Source organism: Pristiophorus japonicus, chromosome 12, assembly GCF_044704955.1.
Source record: "Pristiophorus japonicus isolate sPriJap1 chromosome 12, sPriJap1.hap1, whole genome shotgun sequence".
NCBI classification, from domain to species: domain Eukaryota; kingdom Metazoa; phylum Chordata; class Chondrichthyes; family Pristiophoridae; genus Pristiophorus; species Pristiophorus japonicus.
This window is the reverse complement of record NC_091988.1, coordinates 48,958,333-48,982,178: the sequence shown is the minus strand read 5'-3', so window position 1 is coordinate 48,982,178 and position 23,846 is coordinate 48,958,333. Positions and strand designations below refer to the sequence as shown.

The following is a 23,846-nucleotide window of genomic DNA, read 5'->3' as shown; positions in this document are numbered from 1 at the left end:
GCCAGGTTCCAGAGGTGAAAGGATAACTTACTGCACTAGCCAGTCTTTCATGATGAAGCAGGCCCAAATTTTACAGAAGGATAACTTTTCATAAATTCTCAACATAAAGCTAGAACATCCTGAGTAGTTTATATAAAACTGCATGCCACTTACTGTCTAATGTGTTTCAGTATACTGTTCTCTTGTACTATTAGATTAAAAAAATGTAAATTCCTTGAAAAACAAAATCAAAGTTGCATTTATGCACCATGCAAAATAAAGAAAATGTAATATAACATAATACAACAGAAAATGCTGCATTCTGTACATCGTTTGTATACTCAGTAGCATTAAACAAGTGTATAATAACTTGTCTGTGTTCAGTAAATAAAAGTTAATGCATTCATTGGAACAAAAGACACCGGAGGCATCTTCAATCATTCAAAAATCCTTATTTTACTCTACCTTGTTAATTTTCACTTATTGTCTTTGTAAATTCTAACTGTTTTTAAACAGACATTCATCCTTGAGCAGCATGACAACATTTGAATTTCACTTTACTTCATTTCTAATTGAAGAAGTAGATGTCTTTTGTTTTTTTTTCCCTCAATCAGGTTGGCCAGCTGATTTAAATTACTATTGGCCACATCAACCTAGATAGCAGAGACTTTCTGAAAGCTTAGTGTCAGCCCTTTATTAATTTCTGGCTATCCCTTAGCTACAGATAAGGTCTCGGAAATATAATGTTTAGATTTTCGCAAAGAAGGGGGAACGAGAGATCGAGATCCGGAGAGATTTAGGCAGAGAATTCCAGAGCTCAGGGCCTCGGCAACAGAAGGCACTGCCACCAATCGTTGAGCGATTAAAATCAGTGATGCTCAAGCGGGCAGAATTAGAGGAGTGCAGACATCTCGGGGGTTGAAGGAGATTACAGAGATAGGGAGAGGCGAGATCATGGAGGGATTTGAAAACAAGGATAAGAATTTTGAAATTAAGGCATTACTTAACCGGGAGCCAATGTAGGTCAGTGAGAACAGGGCTGATGGAGGAGCGGGACTTGGTGCGAGTTAGGACACGGGCAGCCGAGTTTTGTATCACCTCTAATTTACATAGGGTAGAATGTGGGAGGCCAGCCAGGTGTGTGTTGGAATAGTCAAGTCTAGAGGTAACAAAGGCATGGTTGAGGGCTTCAGCAGCGGATGAGCTGAGGCAAGGCGGAGACGGGCGATGTTACGGAGGTGGAAATAGGCGGTCTTAGTTATGCTGCGGATATATGGTCGAAAGCTCATTTCAGAGTCAAATATGACACCAAGGTTGCGAACAGTTTGGTTCAGCCTCAGACAGAAGTTGGGGAGAGTGATGGAGTCAGTGGCTAGGGAACGGAGTTTGTGGTGGGGACCGAAAATAAGGCTTCGGTCTTCCCAATATTCAATTGGAGAAAATTTCTGCTCATGTCGGACAAGCAGTCGAACAATTTAGAGACAGTGGAGGGGTCGAGAGAAATGTTAGTGAAAGTGGTAGAGAGGTAGAGCTGGGTGTCCTCAGCGTACATGTGGAAACTGACGCTGTGTTTTCGGATGATGTCACCAAGGGGCAACATGTAGATGAGAAATAGGAGGGTGCCAAGGACAAATTCTTGGGGGTCACCAGAGGTAACCATGCGAAGGCAGGAAAAGAAGCCATTGCTGGTGATTCGCTGGTATGACTGTGACTGCGATGAGAGCCGTTTCAGCACTGTGGCAGGTGCAGAAACCGGATTGGAGGGATTCAGACATGGAATAGTGGGAAAGATATGCACAAATTTGGGAGACGACAACACAGTCAAGGACTTTGGAGAGGAAAGGGTGGTTGGAGATGGGGCGGTAGTTTACAAGGATGGAGGGGTCGAAGATAGTTTTTTTTTAAGGAGACGGGTGATGACAGCAGATTTGAGGGAGAGGGGAACCGTTAACAATGTCAACTAACATGGGAGCCAGAAAAGGAAGTTGGGTGGTTAGCAGTTTGGTAGGAATAGGATCAAGGGAGCAGAAAGTGGGTCTCATGGACAGATGAGCTTGGAAAGGTCATGAGGGAAGATCAGAGAGAAACTGGAGAAAGATGTGAAAGTCAGGGCTAGGGAAGGGAATATCCTTAGAGGAAGTTTGGCCCAATGGGCTAGGGGAAGAAAGGGAAGAGACAGAGACGGCCAAACAGATGGTCTCAATCTTAGAGGCATAGAAGTCCATGAGCTCCTTACACTTATTGTCAGAGGTGAGGGTGGAGGAGACAGGAGAGAGGGGTTTAAGAAGACAGTTAGCAGTGGAGAATAGAAGCCAGGATTTATCTTTACATTCCAGAATGATTCTGGAATAGTGAGCAATTTTGGCAGATGAGAGCAGGACCCGAAAATGCTTTATGTGGTCTGGCGGTGAATGGCTAAACCAGTTGTCCGCCGTATCCGTTCAAGTCTGTGTCCCTTGGACTTAAAGGAGCAAAGATCAGGGCTGTGCCAGGGGGAAAGGCAGGGTGCGAGAGTAATCGTTTCAACAGAGACTAGAACATCAAAGGTGGTGGTGAGGGTGTGATTGAGCAGACTGGTAGGTACGGAAATGTCATGGTGAATGGAGGGTCAAAGGCTGGACAGTTGGGAGTTCATAAGTGCAGTTGTAAGAGAGACAGGAGAGAGTTTTTTTTTCCAGGGATGGACACAGATGGAGGTAGGGTTGCGGGGGTGGGGGGGTTGGACAGAGGGCGATACAAGGAAATGGTCAGAGATGGCCTTATCCGCGACTGACACGACGGGAGTAGGGTGGCCACGAGAGATGGCAAGGTCAAGAGGGTGGCCGTGAATATGGGTTGGGGAGTTTACATGGAGGGAGAGATTGAGGGAGAATAGGAGATTAGTGAACTCAGAGGAGAGAGAGCATGATGAATTGAGATGGAGGTTGAAATCACCGAGGATGAGAAGTTGTTCGGTGCAGAGGCAGAGGGAGAAAAGCAGTGAAGAAATATCGGTAATAACATTTTTATGGTACTTGGGTGGGCAAGAATGAGAATTTTAAATGAGAGGTGAGGGGAACAAGTTGAAATGCTCAAAAGGAGGAGAAAGTGCCGGAGGAGTAGGGGGACAGACCAAGCTGCTGATGAGAGTCACAGCACCACCACAGCGGTCTTAGCGGAGCAAGTGATGGAAGGTATAGCAGGCTGAGGGGCTTCATTTAAGGGTAAGGTGTCATCGCCCCTCAACCATGTGTCCGTCAGGGCCATGATGTCGATACCATCATCCACAATAAGCTCATGAATGGCAAAGGCCTTATTCGCAAGCGAACTGACATTCTGAAGGGAGATGCGAAGAGGGTCAGCGATGGCTGACGCACTGCCAGCATCCACATGATCAATGCTGGGGTGGGGGGGCGGGGGGGGGAGGTGGGGAGGCGGTGTGCAAGTTGGACGGGGAGAAGGTTGGCAAGATTAGCCCCAGTGGGCGTGCTGGGCAGGAAGGTCAGCAAGACAATTGGATGGAACAGTTGGGGTTGCTGCTCATAAGGAGACAGTGACAAGTGCCTCAATCGGCCCTTCGTAGGATGCCAAGAGAGGCACAGAGGACATCTGTCGGCTTATCTTGGAGGGAGTCAAGCCTGGAATGGCAGCAGGAGAACAGAAAGGTCGAAGAGTAATGAAGGATTGGGGTGGGAATTTGGGAGGGCAGAGTATCCAAGAGAGGAGAGATGAAAGGAGGCATGACGACAGGAGAGAACGGTCAGGGAGGGATAAAGAGAAAAGGAAAGAGGAGAAGTGGAAAAATATTTAATGCCGCGTCTGGAGCGATAGCCAAAGTGTGCATGCGAATGGACAAGGGTTACATAAGCTTATTTAAATGTAGTAGTTAATGGCATACAATAGTAGGGAGACCAGGGTCACATGGGCAGATCAACACGGAAATCCTAAAGTTGCAGTCAGTCATGCACTGCTCCACCATAGGCTGCACTGTGGAACTACCCATCACTAGCAATCAGTGAAATCAGTTGAACTGACAAAAACGTATGCTTTTCTGATCTAATGGCGCTGTTAAACACACCATTAAAAGTTACGCCTTGTTGGGATAGGTGAAACTGGAGTTCTAAGGGCGCATTGACTTCTGAGCAACCGTTCCAGCTCTGAAAAACAAATTTTATATTTGTAGAATGTCAAATTTCTCCATGATGATTGAAAATCGTTAGATTTTTAAAATAATTTTAAAAATGTTTTTAAAGTTTTCTTATGATATTTCAACTTCTACTGTAACCCCATATGTATGTTCTTTCGCTAGCTGTAAAACATTTTTTAAAGTGAATTGAATCAGTGTTTTTTATTTCCTGGTTTGCTGTCTGTGAGAATTCTTCAATGTGATTGGCTGCTTAGATGGCATGATGATGTCACTGTTGCACCGCACTTGGGATATACTTTTGACAGCACTACGATCAATTTAACGTCAAGAAACAGAAAGTTTTTGCCACAGAGATCGCAAAATCTTTGTGGGGCAGCTTTCTTCGTGGTCAACAGCGATCACTGTCACTTCGCCGCTAACCGTAAATTCTGGGTCATTATGTTAGGTTATAATTCAGAGTAGAAACACAATGCTGATGCCAAAAGTGGCATACAAGGTCAAAAACGGGTCGTATCGCAGATTGTTTTTATATCTGCTGAAGTTTGCTCGATGAGTCACGGACACCTGTTGTATTCATCTCTGTTGGAGCAGAGTTTTGGACATATACTTGACTAGTATACGGGACCAAACATTTGTTTTTATTTTCCCCTTTAATGAATTTTGTAAGGGACTGATGCATTATGCTTTATATAAAAAAACAGTTAGACTTCAAGGTATGCTGGCCTTGAATTATGGAGATAGGAAAGTGAGATAATGAACGACTGGAGAGATAAGTGGCGGTATGTTTGTCTATACCGGTGCCAAAAGGCCTGCACTTGTTTATAATGCCCTGTCACAATGCGAGGATGGTTTATATCAAGAGCTCAGCCTTGGATGAAAAGCTTTGTAAACCTTGTAATGCGATGATTAGACTTAAGGACTAGTGCTAAAGCATGTGATGTAAAGTGACGTAATTTGTAAGATAAAAGAACCTCACTGGAGATACCAAATTGAGAAGTGATTCAGAGACCGGGGTCTCAAACACTTCTCCCAAAGCTTTGTCTCCGATTTAATAAACCTCTCTTTATATATTATACAGTCTTGGAAATATTTTTCCACAACAAAATGGTGTCACGAACAGGATGCTGTCCGATCAGACGTGATCACTTAAGACAGTATCTGGAATCTGGTGTTAGAGACTGAAAAGAGAGGTGTACGGGCATGACGGGATAGTGTATAAGATAAGACGAGTAAGTAGATAGCGGGAAGAGGCTGACTAACCAGTTTGAGTTGTCCCTTTAGTAAATAAGGTCGGTGCGGAAGGGAACTGATCACTCCAACCTAGAGCCGAAAACTCCGGTGGTAAGGAAACACGCTAGCTTTGTTGCGAAGACAAAGGGTCTCCACAGAGTAGTCGTGGCCGTGAGTATTACAGAAACAAAGGGAAACGTCCGAGACTGGCGAACATGGAAGGTAAGGAAGGGAATGTAAAACGCAGGCTGCCCGGGTCATTAATTAATTCCTATCATTAATTGTAACTTGCGCAATTACGTAATGCCATAAAAAAGCTGATAGTGACTATCTTAAGTGACATATGGATCCAGACATAAGCTTTGTTGAATGAAGAGAGACTTTTGTGAGTGTCTATTTTGAATGAAGAGAGTACTTGAGTGATTTTGACTGTGGAATGAATGAAAGCCTGCTTGGGAAGATGTGGAGTTGCCTGCCTGTTTTAGCTCCACCCACTCTTTCCAAACAGAGTGAAAAAATTTTTTTAAACCCTTCGTAGTGTTGTCCTGTATGTGGGAAGTTTAAGAAACTGTGAACCTTATGGTATTACATTTTAAGTTAGAAACGAAGGTGTGGCTATATTCGGATGATAAGTTACAGAGCTAGGAAATGCACAAAGTATAGGTTTGTTGAGTAAAAGATAAAAAAATACATGGTCCCGGTAGTAAAAAAAAAAAGAATTTATTTGACACGCTCACTTACTTGTCGAAAGAAAACATGCAATTGGGTTGAAAGACATAAATTTAGTCTAGAAATGAGATAAAGAATGCCTTTTAAAACGCTCCCATTTTCCTTTGTGTAAAACCTTGACACGAAAGCTTCTAGCTCAGAAAAAAAAGTTTTACATTTAGAAATACCTTCAGGGATCAGGTCAAACTCCTGGGCGAGTGGTGAGCTATCTGTGAAGGTGTAAAAGGGACTTTTGAAAAAGGCTAAAACAGTAAGCTTTAGCAGTTTAGAAAAGAAAAAGATAAAGCAGGAAAAGGTCTCTGCCACGGGAACAGGAGGAGGGCAGAAAAGGGGGACTTGCCATAATTGTGGAAAACCGGGCCATTTTGCCAGGGAATGCAAAGGGAAAGGCAGTGAAAAGCAATGTACGTATTGTGGTAAGAAAGGGCACCTGGAAGCGATATGCTATGGTAAAAATGGCTATCCTAATAAGGCAAGGACCCTGTCAGAACAGGAATACCAGAAGTGGCAGGCGTACAAAGCCACCCGGTGATGTCCGGCGGCCCCTATACAAAGTAAAAAGGAGGGAAGGATATATGTGTCGGCACTAGTAGGGGGCCGACAGTGTGAGATGCTAGTGGACACGGGAGCCTCAATATCCATTATCAATCCAGATGTATAGCCGCGCTAGATTGCGCAGCTTGGGCGGTTAAAAATTAAGCGAGCCTGTGGTGATGACTGGAAACATCATTCTCCACACTAAACACACATTGATAGAAATGTTAAACACAGGAAAACTGAGAACCGTATCTAATATGAGACGGACAAAGTGGGAAGCAGTCCTCTTAACACCCAACAAAGCGGTAACCATAATTAGGGATGTAGGAAACAACCCCGCAGAAGGTATGATGGGTGAAGGGGAACCCCACTTTTGCAAAAAGGTATGTGAGGATATGGAAGAGGATAGAATAAAAGACACCCCCCTTCAAACCGCAGAACAAACCTTGTTTGTGGACGGCTCACGAAAATACGTAGAGGGACTACCTCGTACCGGATGGGTCGTAGTTAACGAGGATCGAGAGACAGTTGAATCAGGGCGAATTAATGGGGGGTCGTCAGCTCAAGTGGCAGAACTGGTAGCCCTCACCCGGGCACTGGAATTATCGGAAAATAAGATTGTTAATATCTATACGGACAGTAGATATGCATTCGGGGTAGTACACGATTATATGACAGCATGGGGGAGAAGGGGTTTTATCACAACTAGCGGACATCCCATAAAGCATCAGCTGAGAATAGAAGCTCTTTTAGCAGCCAGTAATAAACCAAAACCGGTAGCGGTTATTACAATTAGAGCCCACAGGAGGGAGCTGGGCCGAACCAGTCCAGATTGGCTGAGTCACCAGGGAAATAAAGCTGCAGACGTAGCTGCACAGAAGGCATTAGAACAGGAAGAGTGTGAGGAAGCCTCAGTCAGTGCCGTTGGGGCCCGAGACCAACAGATAAGTATTGAGAAACTACACCAGGACACTTCTGAGGAGGAAATAGGTATGTGGACAAAGCAGGGCGCAACGCAAGGGAAGGATAATGTTTGGAGACGAAACGACAAGGTAATGGCGCCTGAATGCATACAGAATACCTTATTGGAGTTGCATCATGGCCTGTCTCATTCAGGATGAGAGGCCATAACTGGGAATCTTGGGAGAGATTGGTGGTGGAAAGGGATGGGGAGAGATATTGCCAAATATTGCCATCGATGCGTTACATGCGCACAATATAATCCAGGCAGGCCCATTAAAATTAAAATGGGACACCAGCCCCGTCCACGGGGGCCATGGGAACACGTGCAAATTGATTTCACAGGTCCTTTGCCCCCATCCCATGAAAAAAGATATTGCCTAGTGATTATAGATCAATTTACCCGGTGGATGGAAGTTTTCCCCACACGTGATTGCACTGTCTCAACAGTGGCAAGGATATTCTGACCAAGGCACCCATTTCACCGGAAAAATTGCAAAAACAATATGCCAGCTGATGGGCATAACACAAAAATTCCACATCCCCTATCACCCGCAGAGTTCTGGGATGGTAGAGCGCATGGACCATACCCTTAAGAATGCCCTGGCAAAGGCCATGCAAACGTCAGGAAAAACGTGGACAAAAGTATTACCCATTATATTGATGAAGTTAAGAGCCACGACAAACCGGACAACCGGATTAATCCCTTATGAACTAATGACAGGAAGGGCGATGCAATTACCAGAGAACATCATAACAGGGGGGGCCGATGTGGGCCCATTAAAAGACAAAATAAAACGGTATGTTTTGGAACTAAGTACTCAATTAAAAGGGATGCGTAAATTAGTTAGGGACAATCAGGAAGAAAGAGACGCGGAAGCAGAGCTTACAAAGCTCCCTGAAGTCCCGTTGGCGGGAAGTCGCGTTATGGTAAGGGTCCTCCCGAGAAAACCGGGGTTTGCCCCAAAAATGGATAGGACCGTATGAGGTTATAATCAGCAGGGACACTTGTGCCTGCATCGATGTTAAAGGGAACGGACAATGGAAGCATCGGACCCAGCTTAAGGTTTTTGAATCAGCCGTTTAGTACACGTATTAGTTGTTGTTGTTTGTCTATTTACAGATTGACAGCGAGATATTCTTCAAGCAAGCCATACGGCCATTTTGCCTTTGACTATTTGTTAATTATAGAGTAGTAAGATGAAACTATATATTGCGATCGGTGCGATTATCATAGTTCGTGTTAGGTCCAGCCTGCTAGCTAGACCGAAACGAGAGTTACATGTGAATACCTTTTTGTACATGTCTTATGTTTATTAGGTGGCGACGGGGGGCTGAGAGAGAGATTGGGATCGAATCTAACAAGCATACAATGGCACTTATTTTGTGTGCGGGCATAAGGCCTACCCCTGGTTGCCACAGGACTGGAGGGGGTCCTGTTATTTGGGATATGTGGTCCCCTTTTGTCAGACGGGTACGTACTTTAGCAGAAGTACAGACACCAGGTCGACTAAGACGAGATCTTACCCCGGTAGAGAGGCTATTTGGGGTCATGATGCTCCCATTCGGGATAGGATGCACCATGGATGAATTACGTAACCTCGAGAGGGTACCGGAACAGATAGTTAACGACACTGCTGAAGCAATAGAGGGCATAATGGCTGAAATGGCAGCCATGTGGCTTAATTGGAGCTGAATGTTGCACTTACATTCCCGATAATTCAGAAAACATAACCAACCTCGCTGATCACATAAGAAGGGAGGTAAAGAAGTTATCCACGACAGCAGGAGGATCTGGCTGGTTTGACTGGCTATTAGGGGGATCCAGGGGGTCCTATCTTATGCATGGAGTAATTATTCTGGTTGTAATAATAATTACTTGCTGTCTGATTATCGGGTGTTTTGATATCTGCTGTAAAGTTATGATGGCCCGACTGATGCCAGTAGCCAGTGTAATCGCCGAAGAAGAAGCACACCTGATGGAAATCCTGAAGACACCAAGGATGAAGAAACAGACGACAATGACACCGACCACTATCTTTGAAGGGTAGCCAAGAGCTACAGGTAAGGTGGACATACGGAACATCAGGGAAGTAACATACCCCAAAGGACTAATATATGACTAATATCATTGTGGTCATCTGGATTTCGTGAACATCCTCCAGGACCAAAAGGGGGAATATTGTTGGAGCGAATTTTTGGACATATACTTGACTAGTATACGGGACCAAACATTTGTTTTTATTTTCCCCTTTAATGAATTTTGTAAGGGACAATACTGATGCATTATGCTTTATATAAAAAAACAGTTAGACTTCAAGGTATGCTGGCCTTAAATTATGGAGATAGGAAAGTGAGATAATGAACGACTGGAGAGATAAGTGGCGGTATGTTTGTCTATACCGGTGCCAAAAGGCCTGCACTTGTTTATAATGCCCTGTCACAATGCGAGGATGGTTTATATCAAGAGCTCAGCCTTGGATGAAAAGCTTTGTAAACCTTATAAAGCGATGATTAGACTTAAGGACTAGTGCTAAAGCATGTGATGTAAAGTGACGTAATTTGTAAGATAAAAGAACCTCACTGGAGATACCAAATTGAGAAGTGGTTCAGAGACAGGGGTCTCAAACACTTCTCCCAAAGCTTTGTCTCCGATTTAATAAACCTCTCTTTATATATTATACAGTCTCGGAAATATTTTTCCACAACAATCTCCAACACTGGGGGATTTAATCATGGTTCTGAGATCCCATTCAGATCAGCGTCCCGAATTATCACAACAGCTCCTCAGGTTCAGTCGTCTTGTTGTGAATCCAAATATTCATATACACACTGTAACACCTTTCATTGCATTTCTTTTTTAATCCCTTCCTCCATCTTACCAATTCAAATCCTTCACCTACTGCCCTATTTATCCTCTTTGCAAAGACATTGGGGTTCTGATAAGGCCCGTTACCGCCGGAATGCAGAGGCCAGACGGTGCAATCCAATGGCTGCCGATTTCTATTTGAATTGCCGCCACCAGCCAAATTCAGCAGGGGGGGGGGGGTTTCTGGCGGTCGCCACTTCCACCGCACCACTGCCGAGCGGCCGTAAGTGCGTCATGAGTGCGCGCACCGCCAGGACCCCCACCTCCATCGAAATTCAGAATGAAAAATCTAATGCTCGCCGAGCGGTGCCCCCGACAGCTTTCTCGGTCATTGCACCTTGTAGTCTCTCTGAGCCATGGCTGCACGGCGGCCATTAAAGGTAAGGGCCCACTGCCATGGCCGGCATTTAATTTTTTTGCTAGCCGACTTCCATGTCAGCCAGACTATTGTGCCTCCAGGTTCAGCCGGGCCGCCAACAGGCAGCCTGGCACCCTCTCTTGGATGCCAGGCAGCTAGCCCGGCTAAAACCCTCTCTGGTGGCCCAGTAGCCAAACCTTAATAATTGCCAATTCTCTCCCCTTTAAAAAAGGAGGGGAGATACGTGTGACGCAGATGCAAAATGATGACACCAAATGATGACACAAAATGAGTGACAGAGGCAGAGAATCCGTTCCGCCTCCACTTCCGCCCCTCACCAACACTTACCGCCGCACTTCCGCCCCCATTATGACCGACTTCCTGGCCACTTCACAAAAAAGGACAAAGAGCTGAATATCGATCAAGAGTTGGCGTCATCCTACCCGGTAATGTAAACACTTAAAAAAAACGGTAAATGCGCCAGCTTTCTGGCGGGCCTGAATTTCGGCCCCATTGCCACCAATCCCAGTTTTGGTGAAGTCAGCTGATCAGCTTCCCTGACCCAGAATTATAAATCTAAACTCTCCTTGCTACACCATTTCTACTGTCATTAATTAATGTTTCTAATCTAACTGGTCCAATGCACAGCACCAGGAGTTGTCCTGGGATTATTAGCCTTGAGATATCGAACTTCAATACTGATTCAACATGAACCACAGCGTCTGACTATTTTTCCTCCCTTTCCATTATAGCTTGTCCAGCTGCTCAGTTATGTCCCTTAGGCTGGCAACATTTGTGACTTCCAGTTGCAGCTACAAATCAAGTTGTCTACCCTCCTGATTCCTGGAATCCTCCATTGCAGACCCATGTGTTCTCATGGATAACCAAATTGGGGCGATAGTCAATATTGAGGAGGACTGCAACAAGTTACAGGAGGACATGAATAAATTTGTAGAATGTGCATATAATTGGCAAATTAAGATCAACACAGATAAATGTGAGGTATTACATTTTCGTAGGAAGAATAGGGAGGTCACATTACTTAGAGAGTGCGAGTCCCGGTGGAGTAGAGGAACAAAGGGATCGTGGAGTACAAATACACAAATCACTAAAAGTCGCAACACAGGTTAGCAAGGCCATAAAATCAGTAAACCAAGCACTAGGGTTTATTTCTAGAAATATAGAATTGAAAACTAGGGAAATTGCGCTAAACCTGTATCAAACCTCGATTAGACCACACTTAGAGTACTGCATACAGTTCTGGTCGCCATATTATAAAAAGGATATAGAGGCACTGGAGAAAGTACAGAGTAGAAGATTTATAAGAATGCTCCCAGAAATGCGAGGATATAGATATCAGGAAAGGATGAACAGGCTGGGTATCTTTTCTCTTGAAAAAAGAAGGCTGAGGGGTAACCTAATAGGTCTTTAAAATTATGAAAGGTTTTCATAGTAGAGTGGGTAGAGAGAGAATGTTTCCACATGTGGGGAACAGCATAACTAGAGACCATCAATATAAGCTAGTCAACAAGAAATCCAATAGGGAATTCAGAAGAAAATTATTTACCCAAAGAGTGGTGAGAATGTGCAACTCGCTACCACAGGAAGTGGTTGAAGCGAATAGTATTTAAGGGGAGGCTCGACAAGCATATGAGGGAGAAGGGAATAGAGGGTTATGCTGATAGATTTAGATGAGGAAAGGCTCAAGTGGAGCAAAAACACCCGCATGGACTGGTTGGGCCGAATGTCCTGTTTCTGCGTCGTATATTCTATGTAATCCTAGGGGACTCTTTCTCCCCCCCACTCCCATCGGTAATCTCTTGTTCCATGGTGACGTTGTTGCTCATAGTTTTCCTCCCCTGTGTCTCTGTTATTGTCTCATCATAGTTGTTAAGCATTACAGACTTGTTGGATAAATCCAGACCTGTAGAATTTTCTTGCACTGGACCTCCCATCTGCTTATACTCCATAGCTAAAATGGCTACCACTTCCTCCACTCTGTTTTGCAATTCCTCTCACACCTGTGGGGAAATCACCTTCTGGAAATTAAGTATTCACAGACTTACCTTTCCCGATGGTTGTCATGATGCATTTACTAAAGCCAATGCCAGTTAACTGAGTTAACAAGGCAATCTGAGATTCTGCCTGTTCAAGCTGTTCTTCCAGATCAGTACTCGAGCATTTCCGTGATTCAGGACTTTGCATGCTGAACTTTTCTCTTTGCACATCACAAAACAAAAAAATGAAAAAGAAATAAAATACATGACAGTAAATAGTCCAATTTGAAAACTTCATCACCGAACTTTATGAGCTTGAACACAGCAATATGGTTACGCTATGGGTGAAGTGGTTTGGCTATATTCACTCATGAACCGCAAGGACATTACTGAAACCATGAAATGCATATCGACATCAACACAACTCGATCAGTGCACTGATTTACAATGCATACTGTTTGGAAAACAGAGGGGGGTTGGGTTATAGAGGATAGTGGGGGCGCGGGGGGAGGGAGCGGAGAGGGCGGGCCGCGGGGGGGAGGGAGCTGAGAGGGCGGGGCGCGGGGGGAGGGGGAGAGGGCGGGGCGCGGGGAGAGGGCGGGGCGCGGGAGGGAGCGGAGAGGGCGGGGCGCGGGGGGAGGGAGCGAGGCGCGGGGGGAGGGAGCGTGGCGCGGGGGGAGGGAGCGGAGAGGGCGGGGCGCGGTGGGAGGGAGCGGAGAGGGCGGGGCGCGGGGGAGGGAGCGGAGAGGACGGGGCGTGGGGGGAGGGAGCGGGGCGCGGGGGGTGGGAGCGGGGCGCGGGGGGTGGGAGCGGGGCGCGGGGGGTGGGAGCGGGGCGCGGGGGGTGGGAGCGGGGCGCGGGGGGCGGGAGCGGGGCGCGGGGGGCGGGAGCGGGGCGCGGGGGGCGGGAGCGGGGCGCGGGAGCGGGGCGCGGGGGGCGGGAGCGGGGCGCGGGGGCGGGGCGCGGGGGGCGGGAGCGGGGCGCGGGGGGCGGGAGCGGGGCGCGGGGGGCGGGAGCGGGGGGCGGGAGCGGGGGGCGGGAGCGGGGCGCGGGGGGCGGGAGCGGGGGGCGGGAGCGGGGGGCGGGGGGCGGGAGCGGGGCGCGGGGGCGTGGCGCGGGGGGAGGGAGCGGAGAGGGCGGGGCGCGGGGGGAGGGAGCGGAGAGGGCGGGGCGCGGGGGGGAGGGAGCGGAGAGGGCGGGGCGCGGGGGGAGGGAGCGGAGAGGGCGGGGCGCGGGGGGAGGGAGCGGAGAGGGCGGGGCGCGGGGGGAGGGAGCGGAGAGGGCGGGGCGCGGGGGGAGGGAGCGGAGAGGGCGGGGAGGGAGCGAGGCGCGGGGGGGAGGGAGCGTGGCGCGGGGGGGAGGGAGCGGAGAGGGCGGGGCGCGGTGGGAGGGAGCGGAGCGCGGGGAGGGAGCGTGGCGCGGGGGGAGGGAGCGGAGAGGACGGGGCGCGGTGGGAGGGAGTGGAGAGGGCGGGGCGCGGGGGGAGGGAGCGGAGAGGGCGGGGAGGGAGTGGGGCGCGGGGGGTGGGAGCGGGGGCGCGGGGGGAGGGTGCGGAGAGGGCGGGGCGCGGGAGCGGAGAGGGCGGGGCGCGGGGGCGGAGTGGGCGGGGCTGCCAGACCCACGGATGCCAGGATAAAAGCGTAGCTGGGATCACGTGGGCCCGGTGCACCATCAGGAAACAGAAGCAACATGTTATTTGGAGAAACTAAATTGATCTTTTATCAGAACTATAATTCTTGGCAGTAATGGCACTCAAGAGAATCAGGGTGAAATTCAGTTAAATTAATTCTGCTACATTCCCATTTCTTTTAAAGAAACACAAATTGGAGACAATATAACATCCACTATAAATTATCAGATGATTCTGTCACTTAATATATGCGCTGATATTCCATATTTTCTCCACGTGTATCCCCAAATGAGACACTCAGGTTCTACAACTTTATACGTTCCTAGATGTCATCTAATTAGAAAAAAAAGCAACCCGTTACAGCAAATTAATCGGAAAAGAGCATGACTATAGATATGGATCAGAGTATTTCAGATGGCAATAGTATTCAAGATTAATTGCTGTTCCACTTGCGGCTATGTTTCAGAATATAAATGTTATGATTGATGATGTTATGGTCAACCGAAATTAAGTGCTTCTTGTTAGGATTCATTACTTTCACCTCAGAAGACGCAGACCACTCCTCTTGTTTACAATGGTGACAAAATTACAAATGAAAATCATTATTGCGATGTTATCTGCATCTCAACATGTACTGTTATAGGTTTTTTTTAAATTCCAACACAGTAGTGTGTAAACAAAAAGGCATCAGATGAATATTTTTTTATTGACGGGTATCCGTCAAATGGAACCTGCATCGGAACTGGACAGATCACAAATTCAGGATTTAACACATGGAAATCCTGAACCTACGGTCCATTTCAAAGACGGTATGACGGTGTACTCAGAGTACGCCATAGTACCGACTGCAAATTCTGGCCCCATGTCTTTTTGATTATATTTACATAAATGATCTAAGTTCTATATCTCAAATTCATGAAATATATAAATTAACCTAATAAAAGAGACTAAAATTAGGCTTTCTTCGTGTCAAATGAAGAAATGCTTTTACAATTTGTCTTCTTGGCACTTACATGGTTTTCAGAAATTCTCCAGAATAAACTTGACTGTCTATGGCCTGTTGCTCCAAGATTCTAATCTCTTCCTGGAGGGAATGGATCTCATCTTCATAAGTCTGATGCAGCGATTGGTCCATGACTTTTACTATATTAAAATAATACAAGATTATATTATTCTAGATAGTCTGAAAGGAATGCTTCTCTAAAAGTAAAATGAAACAGCAGAGGTAGCATTGGAGTAATGTATGTACGTGTCTGTCTTGGGTCAGTGGTAGCACTCTCACAATCTAAGTCAGAAGGTCATAAGTTCAAGTCTCATTCCACAGACTTGAGCACATAGCCGACACTTCAATGCAGCACTGAAGAAGTGCTACACTGTCAGAGGTGCCATCCTTCAGATAAAATGTTCAATTGAAACCTCCGACTGCCCTCTCAGGTGAACATAAATGACACTATACGGAGAACAAGTGTCTTGGCCAATATTTATCCCTCACCCAATGTCACGAAAAGAATATCTGGTCATTTATCTCACTGGTATCTGTGGAACCTTGCTGTGCCAAAATTGGCTGCCACGTTTCCCTATGATACGATCCTTCAAAAGTACTTAATTGGCCGAGAAGTGTTTTGGGATATTCTTATGTCATGAAGTTTCTAAATAGAAGTTCTTTCTTTTATGTACTCAATCTGTCCCAGCCAAATCACACTCTCCCATCCATTGGTGCGCCTTGTACAGCTCCAATCTTCACAACCTCTGTGTGAGAGAGCAAACTCAAGCATACCTGACACACAACTAGTCAATAACCAGATTTGGCCTGATCATTTCAAGCTCTACTGTGTCTCACTCTCCTCTGCCAAAACTATCTATTGCTTCAAGATCATTCGAGAACAAGGACAACCATGGAGTTATCTTCTCCATGGCATACCATCTCCTAGCCTCTCCATCATCTCAAATTTCAACTGTGGGCAGCTCCCGGATTTCTTTGTCTTTGTCTCTGTGACTGAGACCATCTTGACAACTGCCTCTGCTATTTCCACTCCATCTTCTTCACAAACCATCCCAGCTCCGAAACTGCCATCACTTTATAGAGCATCGCATCGACCTTTCCTCATCTTCTTCAATAGACCTACCTGCTGATTCCTTGATCCCCTCCCTGCTCTGTTTCTAAGCACTCAACAACACTTCCTGGCCCCTGTAGAAGCTGACATGGTCAACAGATCCATTTCCTCTGGCAGTGCCCCCCACCTTCAAGATATATGTCTGCGCAAGGCACAAAAATAAATAGCCATGGCTCCGGAGCAGCACTCTCGTCTGACTCAGAAGTTCAGAGACTCCAGAGACTCAAGCACACAGTCTAGGCTACCACTAGTACAGTATTGAGGGAGTGCTGCACTGTCAGAGCTGCCATCTTTCAGGGCACTTAGAAAAATAATAATAGGATTGGGTGGTCAGCATGGATTTATGAAAGGGAAATCATGTTTGACAAATCTGTTAGAGTTTTTTGAGGTTGTAACTAACAAGATAGATAAGGGGGAACCAGGGATGTAGTGTATTTGGATTTTCAGAAGGCATTCGATAAGTTGCCACACAAGAGGTTATTAAACAAAATTAAGTCTCATGGGATTGAGCATAGATTGAAAATTGATGAACAGACAGGTAATGGAGAGTAGGACTAAACGGGTCATTTTTCGGGTTGGCAGACTGTAACTAGTGGGGGACCGCAAGGATCAGTGCTTGTGCCTCCGCTATTCACAATCTTAAATCAATGATTTGGATGAGGGGACCAAATGTAATATATCCAAGTTTGATGATTATACTAAACTAGGTGAGAATGTAAGTTGTGAGGAGGATGCAAAAAGACTTCAAGGGGATGTAGACAGGCTAAGTGAATGGGCAAGAACATGGCAAATGGAATATAATGTGGAGAAATGTGAAGTTATCCACTTTGCTAGGAAAAATAGAAAAGCAGAGTATTTTTTAAATAATGAGAGAGTGTGAAATGTCGGTGGTCAGACGGATCTAGGTGTCCTTGTACACGGAATCACTGAAAGTCTTCCCGCAGGTAAAAGGGTACACAGCCAGAGAGGGAATGGATGACCAACAGGAAGAGCAGTGCAAGGAAGGTAGTGTAGGGGTCCCCTGCGGTCATCCCCCTGCAAAACAGATACACCGCTTTGGGTACTGTTGAGGGGGATGATTCATCAGGGGAGGGCAGCAGCAGCAGCCAAGTTCATGGCACCATGGGTGGCTCTGCTGCACAGGAGGGCAGGAAAAAAAAGTGGGAGCGCTAGAGTGATAGAGGATTCAATTGTAAAGGGAATAGATAGATGTTTCTGCGGCCGCAACGGAGGCTCCAGAATGGTATGTTGCAAGGGTCAAGGATATCTCGGAGCGGGTGCAGGGCATTCTGAAAAGGGAGGATGAACAGCCAGTTGTCGTGGTGCATATAGGTACCACGACATAGGTATAGGTAAAAAAAAAAACAGGATGAGGTCCGACAAGATGAATTTGTAGGGAGCTAGGAGCTAAATTAAAAAGTAGGACCTCAAAGGTAGTAATCTCAGGATTGCTACCAGTGCCATGTGCGAGTCAGAGTAGGATCGCAGGATAGCTCAGATGAATACGTGGCTTGAGGAGTGCTGCAGAAGGGAGGGATTCAAATTCCTGAGACATTGGAACCGGCTCTGGGGGAGGTGGGACCAGTACAAACCGGACGGTCTGCACCTGTCCTCGGAGGAGTGTTTGCTAGTGCTGTTGGGGAGGAATTAAAATAATATGGCAGGAGATGGGAACCTATGCAGGGAGACAGAGGGAAGTAGAATGGGGGGCAGAAGCAAAGAAAAGTAAAAGTGGAGGGCAGAGAAACCCAAGGCAAAATGTAAAAAGGGCCACATTACAGCAAAATTCTAAAGGGGCAAAGTGTGTTAGAAAGACAAGCCTAAAGGTTCTGTGCCTCAATGCGAGGAGTATTCGGAATAAGGTGGACGAATTAACTGCGCAGATAGCAGTTAACGGGTATAATGTAATTGGCTTCACGGAGACATGGCTCCAGGGTGACCAAAGCTGGAAACTCAACATCCAGGGGTATTCAACATTTAGGAAGGATAGACAGAAAGGAAAAGGAGGCAGGGTGGCATTGCTGGTTAAAGAGGAAATTAATGCAATAGTAAGGACATTAGCTTGGATGATGTGGAATCTGTATGGGTGGAGCTATGGAATACCAAGCGGCAGAAAACGCTAGTGGGAGTTGTGTACAGACCACCAAACAGTAGTAGTAAGGTTGGGGACAGCATCAAACAAGAAATTGGGGATGCATGCAATAAAGGTACAGCAGTTATCATGGGTGACTTTAATTTACATATTGATTGGGCTAACCATACTGGTAGCAATGCGATGGAGGAGGATTTCCTGGAGTATATTAGGGATGGTTTTCCAGACCAATATGTCGAGGAACCAACTAGAGAGCTGGCCATCCTAGACTGGGTGATGTGTAATGAGAAAGGACCAATTAGCAATCTTGTTGTGCGAGGCCCCTTGGGGAAGAGTGACCATAACATGGTAGAATTCTTTATTAAGATGGAGAGTGACACAGTTAATTCAGAAACTAGGGACCTGAACTTAAGGAAAAGTAACTTCGATGATTTAAGGCGTGAATTGGCTAGAATAGACTGGCAAGTGATACTTAAAGGGTTGACGGTGGATAGGCAATGGCAAACATTTAAAGATCACATGGATGAATTTCAGCAACTGTACATCCCTTTCTGGAGTAAAAATAAAGCGGGGAAGGTGGCTCAACCGTGGCTAACAAGGGAAATTAAGGATAGTGTTAAATCCAAGGAAGAGGCATATAAATTGGCCAGAAAAAACAACAAACCTGAGGACTAGGAGAAATTTAGAATTCAGCAGAGGAGGACAAAGAGTTTAATTAAGTGGGAGAAAATAGAGTACGAGAAGAAGCTTGACGGGAACATAAAAAGTGACTGCAAAAGCTTCTATAGATATGTGAAGAGAAAAAGATTAGTGAAGACAAACGTAGGCCCCTTGCAGTCGGATTCAGGTGAATTTATAATGGAGAACAAAGAAATGGCAGACCAATTGAACAAATACTTTGGTTCTGTCTTCTCGAAGGAAGACACAAATAACCTTCTGGAAGTACTAGGGGACCGAGTGTCGAGTGAGGAAGAGGAACTGAAGGATATCCTTATTAGGTGGGAAATTGTGTCAGGGAAATTGATGGGATTGAAGGCCGATAAATCCCCGGGGCCTGATAGTCTGCATCCCAGAGTACTTAAGGAAGTGGCCCTAGAAATAGTGGATGCATTGGTGATCATTTTCCAACAGTCTATTGACTCTGGATCAGTTCCTATGGACTGGAGGGTAGCTAATGTAACACCACTTTTTAAAAAGGGAGGGAGAGAGAAAGCGGGTAATTATAGACCGGTTAGCCTGACATCAATAGTGGGGAAAATATTGGAATCAGTTATTAAAGATGAAATAGCAGCGCATTTGGAAAGCAGTGACAGGATCAGTCCAAGTCAGCATGGATTTATGAAGGGGAAATCATGCTTGACAAATCTTCTGGAATTTTTTTGAGGATGTAACGAGTAGACTGGACAATGGAGAATCAGTGGATGTGGTGTATTTGGACTTTCAAAAGGCTTTTGACAAGGTCCCACATAAGAGATTGGTGTGCAAAATCAAAGCACATGGTATTGGGGGTAATATACTGACGTGGATAGAGAACTGGTTGGCAGACAGGAAGCAAAGAGTCGGGATAAACGGGTCCTTTCAAAATGGCAGGCAGTGACTAGTGGAGTGCCGCAGGGCTCAGTGCTGGGGCCCCAGCTCTTTACAATATACATTAACGATTTAGATGAAGGAATTGAGTTTAATATCTCCAAGTTTGCAGATGACACTAAACTGGGTGGCGGTGTGAGCTGTGAGGGGGACGCTAGGAGGCTGCAGGGTAACTTGGACAGGTTAGGTGAGTGGGCAAATGCATGGCAGATGCAGTATAATGTGGATAAATGTGAGGTTATCCACTTTGGGGGCAAAAATGCAAAGGCAGATTATTATCTGAATGGCGGCAGATTAGGAAAAGGGGAGGTGCAACGAGACCTGGGTGTCATGGTACATCAGTCATTGAAAGTTGGCATACAAGTAAGCAGGCGGTGAAGGCGGCAAATGGTATGTTGGCCTTCATAGCAATGGGATTTGAGTACAGGAACAGGGAGGTCTTACTGCAGTTGTACAGGGCCTTGGTGAGGCCTCACCTGGAATATTGTGTTCAGTTTTGGTCTCCTAATCTGAGGAAGGACGATCTTGCTATTGAGGGAGTGCAGCGAAGGTTCACCAGACTGATTCCCGGAATGGCAGGACTGACATATGAGGAGAGACTGGATCAACTGGGCCTTTATACACTGGAGTGCAGAAGGATGAGAGGGGATCTCATAGAAACATATAAAATTCTGACGGGACGGGACAGGTTAGATGCGGGTAGAATGTTCCCGATGTTGGGGAAGTCCAGAACCAGGGGACACAGTCTTAGGATAAGGGGCAGGCCATTTAGGACTGAGATGAGGAGAAACTTCTTCACTCAGAGAGTTGTTAACCTGTGGAATTCCCTGCAGCAGAGCGTTGTTGATGCCAGTTCATTGGATATATTCAGGAGGGAGTTAGATATGGCCCTTACGGCTCAGGGGATCAAGGGGTATGGAGAGAAAGCAGGAAAGGGGTACTGAGGGAATGATCAGCCATGATCTTCTTGAATGGTGGTGCAGGCTCGAAGGGCCGAATGGCCTACTCCTGCAACTATTTTCTATGTTAACATGCAGGTACAGCAAGCAATTAAGAAAGCAAATGGTTGTTGGCCTTTATTACAAGAGGATTTGAGTATAAGAGTAAAGATGCCTTACTGCAATTATGTAGGGCCCTGGTCAAACCACACATAGAAAATAGATGCAGGAGTAGGCCATTCGGCCCGACGAGCCTACACCACCTGAGTATTGTGTACAGTTTTGTAAGGAAGGATATACTTACCATAGAGGGAGTGCAACGAAGGTTCACCAGACTGATTCCTGGGATGGAGAGATTGTCTTATGAGGAGAGATTGAGTAGACTAGGCATTTATTCTCTAGCGTTTAGACGAATGAGAGGTGATCTCATTGAAACATACTAATTTTTTTTTTTTAAAACAGGGCCTGACAGGGTAGATGCAGGGAGGATGTCCAGCTGAGAAGTCGAGAATCAGGGGTCACAGTCTCAGAATAAGGGGTCGGCCATTTAGGACTGAGATGGGGAGAAATTTCTTCAGAGGGTGTGAATCTTTACAATTCTCTACCCCAGAGGTTGTGGATACTCAGTCGTTGAGTATATTCAAGACAGAGATCGAAAGCTTTTGAATATTAAGGGAATCAAAGGATATGGGGATACTGCAGGAAAATGGAGTCGAGGTAGAAGATCAGCCATGATCTTATTGAATAACGGAGCAGGCTCAAGGGGCCGAATGGCCTACTCCTGCTCCTATTTCTTATGTTCTTATGAGACATTAAACCAAAGCCCTGTCTCCTCTCTGGGGTGAACGTAAAAGATCCCAGGACACTAGGAGTTCTCCCCGTTGTCCTGGCCAATAGTTATTCCTCAAACAACATCACAAACAGATTATCTGGTCTTATCTTATTGCTGTTTTTGGGACCTAGCTGTGTGTACATTGGCTGCTGCGTTTCCTATATTACAACAATGACTACACTTCAAAAGTAATTAATTGGTTGTAAAGCACTTTGGGATGTCGTGAATGGCTCTGTATAAATGCAAGTTTTTCTTTGTTTCTCTCAATCCATCTGTTGTATCTCTAACCTCGCGTTCTTCTCTTAAGGTTTTTGAGCATATCACTATCTTGCAGTTCCATGCCCATCACTCCCATACCCCCCTTTAAATTCCACCAGATCATTGTCCATCCATCTCATAACACTGATATTGCCCAAAACCAATAAGTCATGATAATGATATCCTCTGTGACTGTGGTGTATTATCTTCCCTTGTTCTCTCTGCAGCATTTGACACAATTGGCCATACCATTTGCCTACATCGCTCTTCTCCATTATCGAGCTATGTGGAATTGTCCTTTCATGGTTTCATTCCTACCAGTCTGACTGAAGCAAGCCCATCCCGAGCAATGGCTTCTCCTCCCTCCCCCTCGATATTAACTCAAAGATTCCTCAACCATATCCTCTTCCTTATCTGAAAGCCTCCCCTTGACAACGTTACCCGCAAGCATGGAGTCAGCTTCCATATTCTGTCTAGGCTGACGACACCCAGCAATATTTCTCCATCACCTCTCTCAATCCCACAACCACATCCATAGTGTTGGGCTGCCTATCTGTCAACATCTTCAGCAAAACATCAGGAAGACCAAAGACATTGGTTTGAGCGCCTACCAAAAACTCCACTTCATTGCCACTGATGGCATTACTCTCCCCATGGAATTGTTTAAAAGAAAGACTTGCATTTATCAAACGCCTTTCTCGTCCACCGGACATCTCAAAGTACTTTACAGCCAATGAAGTACTTTTGGAGTGTAGTCACTGCTGTAATGTGGAAAACGCGGCAACCAATTTGTATACAGCAAGCTCCCACAAACAGCAATGTGATAATGACCAGATAATCTGTTTTTGTTATGTTGATTGAGGGATAAACATTGCCAAAACACCGTGGATAACTGCCCTGCTCTTCTTCGAAATAGTGCCATGGGATCTAAGAGAGCAGACAGGACCTCGGTTTACCGTCTCATCCTAAAGACGGCACCTCCCACAGTGCAGCACTGAAGTGTCAGTCTAGATTTATGTGCTCAAGTCCCTGAAGGAGGTCTTGAACCCACAACCTTCGAGCTCAGAGGCAAACACAGTTGTGCACAAATTGGTATTGTGTTCAAAGCTTCATATGTCACTTCCTCTCCATCACCATGTCCAGTTACTTCCTCCTGCACATCTCCTACCTTGCCGAACTACTGAAAACTGTATGAATATTATCACGTTCAGAATCAATTATCCCAACGCTGTTCTCACTGGTATCCCATTATCCAACCTCCACAAACTCAGTTAACCGCCATCGGTGCAGCAGTAAGTCCCACCAGCCCATCACTCTTGCCTTTATTGACATATATTGGCTCCTCAGTCCTCAACCCATCCAGTTCAAAATCCTTATGCTTGTCTTTAAATTTATCCATGGCTTTGCATCTCATCTTAGCAAACTCCTCCAACCATACATCCCTTTGCACATCCTATAATCCTCCCACTCCAGCCATCTGTGCATCTCTTCTCTCCAATAGCTGCACAAAGCTATCAGTCACATCACTAAATCCCTCAACCTCTTGACATCCTTACCCTCCTCTAGAAACCACTCTAAATCCATCTTTATAATGAAGCCGTCAGCCACCA

The 23,846-nt window shown here is 46.0% G+C and overlaps 1 protein-coding gene across 1 annotated transcript in view; it reads right to left on the bottom strand.

Moving 5' to 3' along the window:
* cenpp (centromere protein P) overlaps positions 1 to 23,846 on the bottom strand; it is a 418,874-nt gene that overhangs the window by 384,556 nt on the left and 10,472 nt on the right. The window contains exons 2-3 of the mRNA XM_070895399.1: positions 15,429 to 15,558; positions 12,855 to 13,006 (exon numbers count right to left, since the gene is read on the bottom strand). Coding sequence (XP_070751500.1) covers positions 12,855 to 13,006; positions 15,429 to 15,550 — 274 coding nt within the window. The 5' untranslated portion in view covers positions 15,551 to 15,558. The remainder of the gene's footprint in view (positions 1 to 12,854; positions 13,007 to 15,428; positions 15,559 to 23,846) is intronic.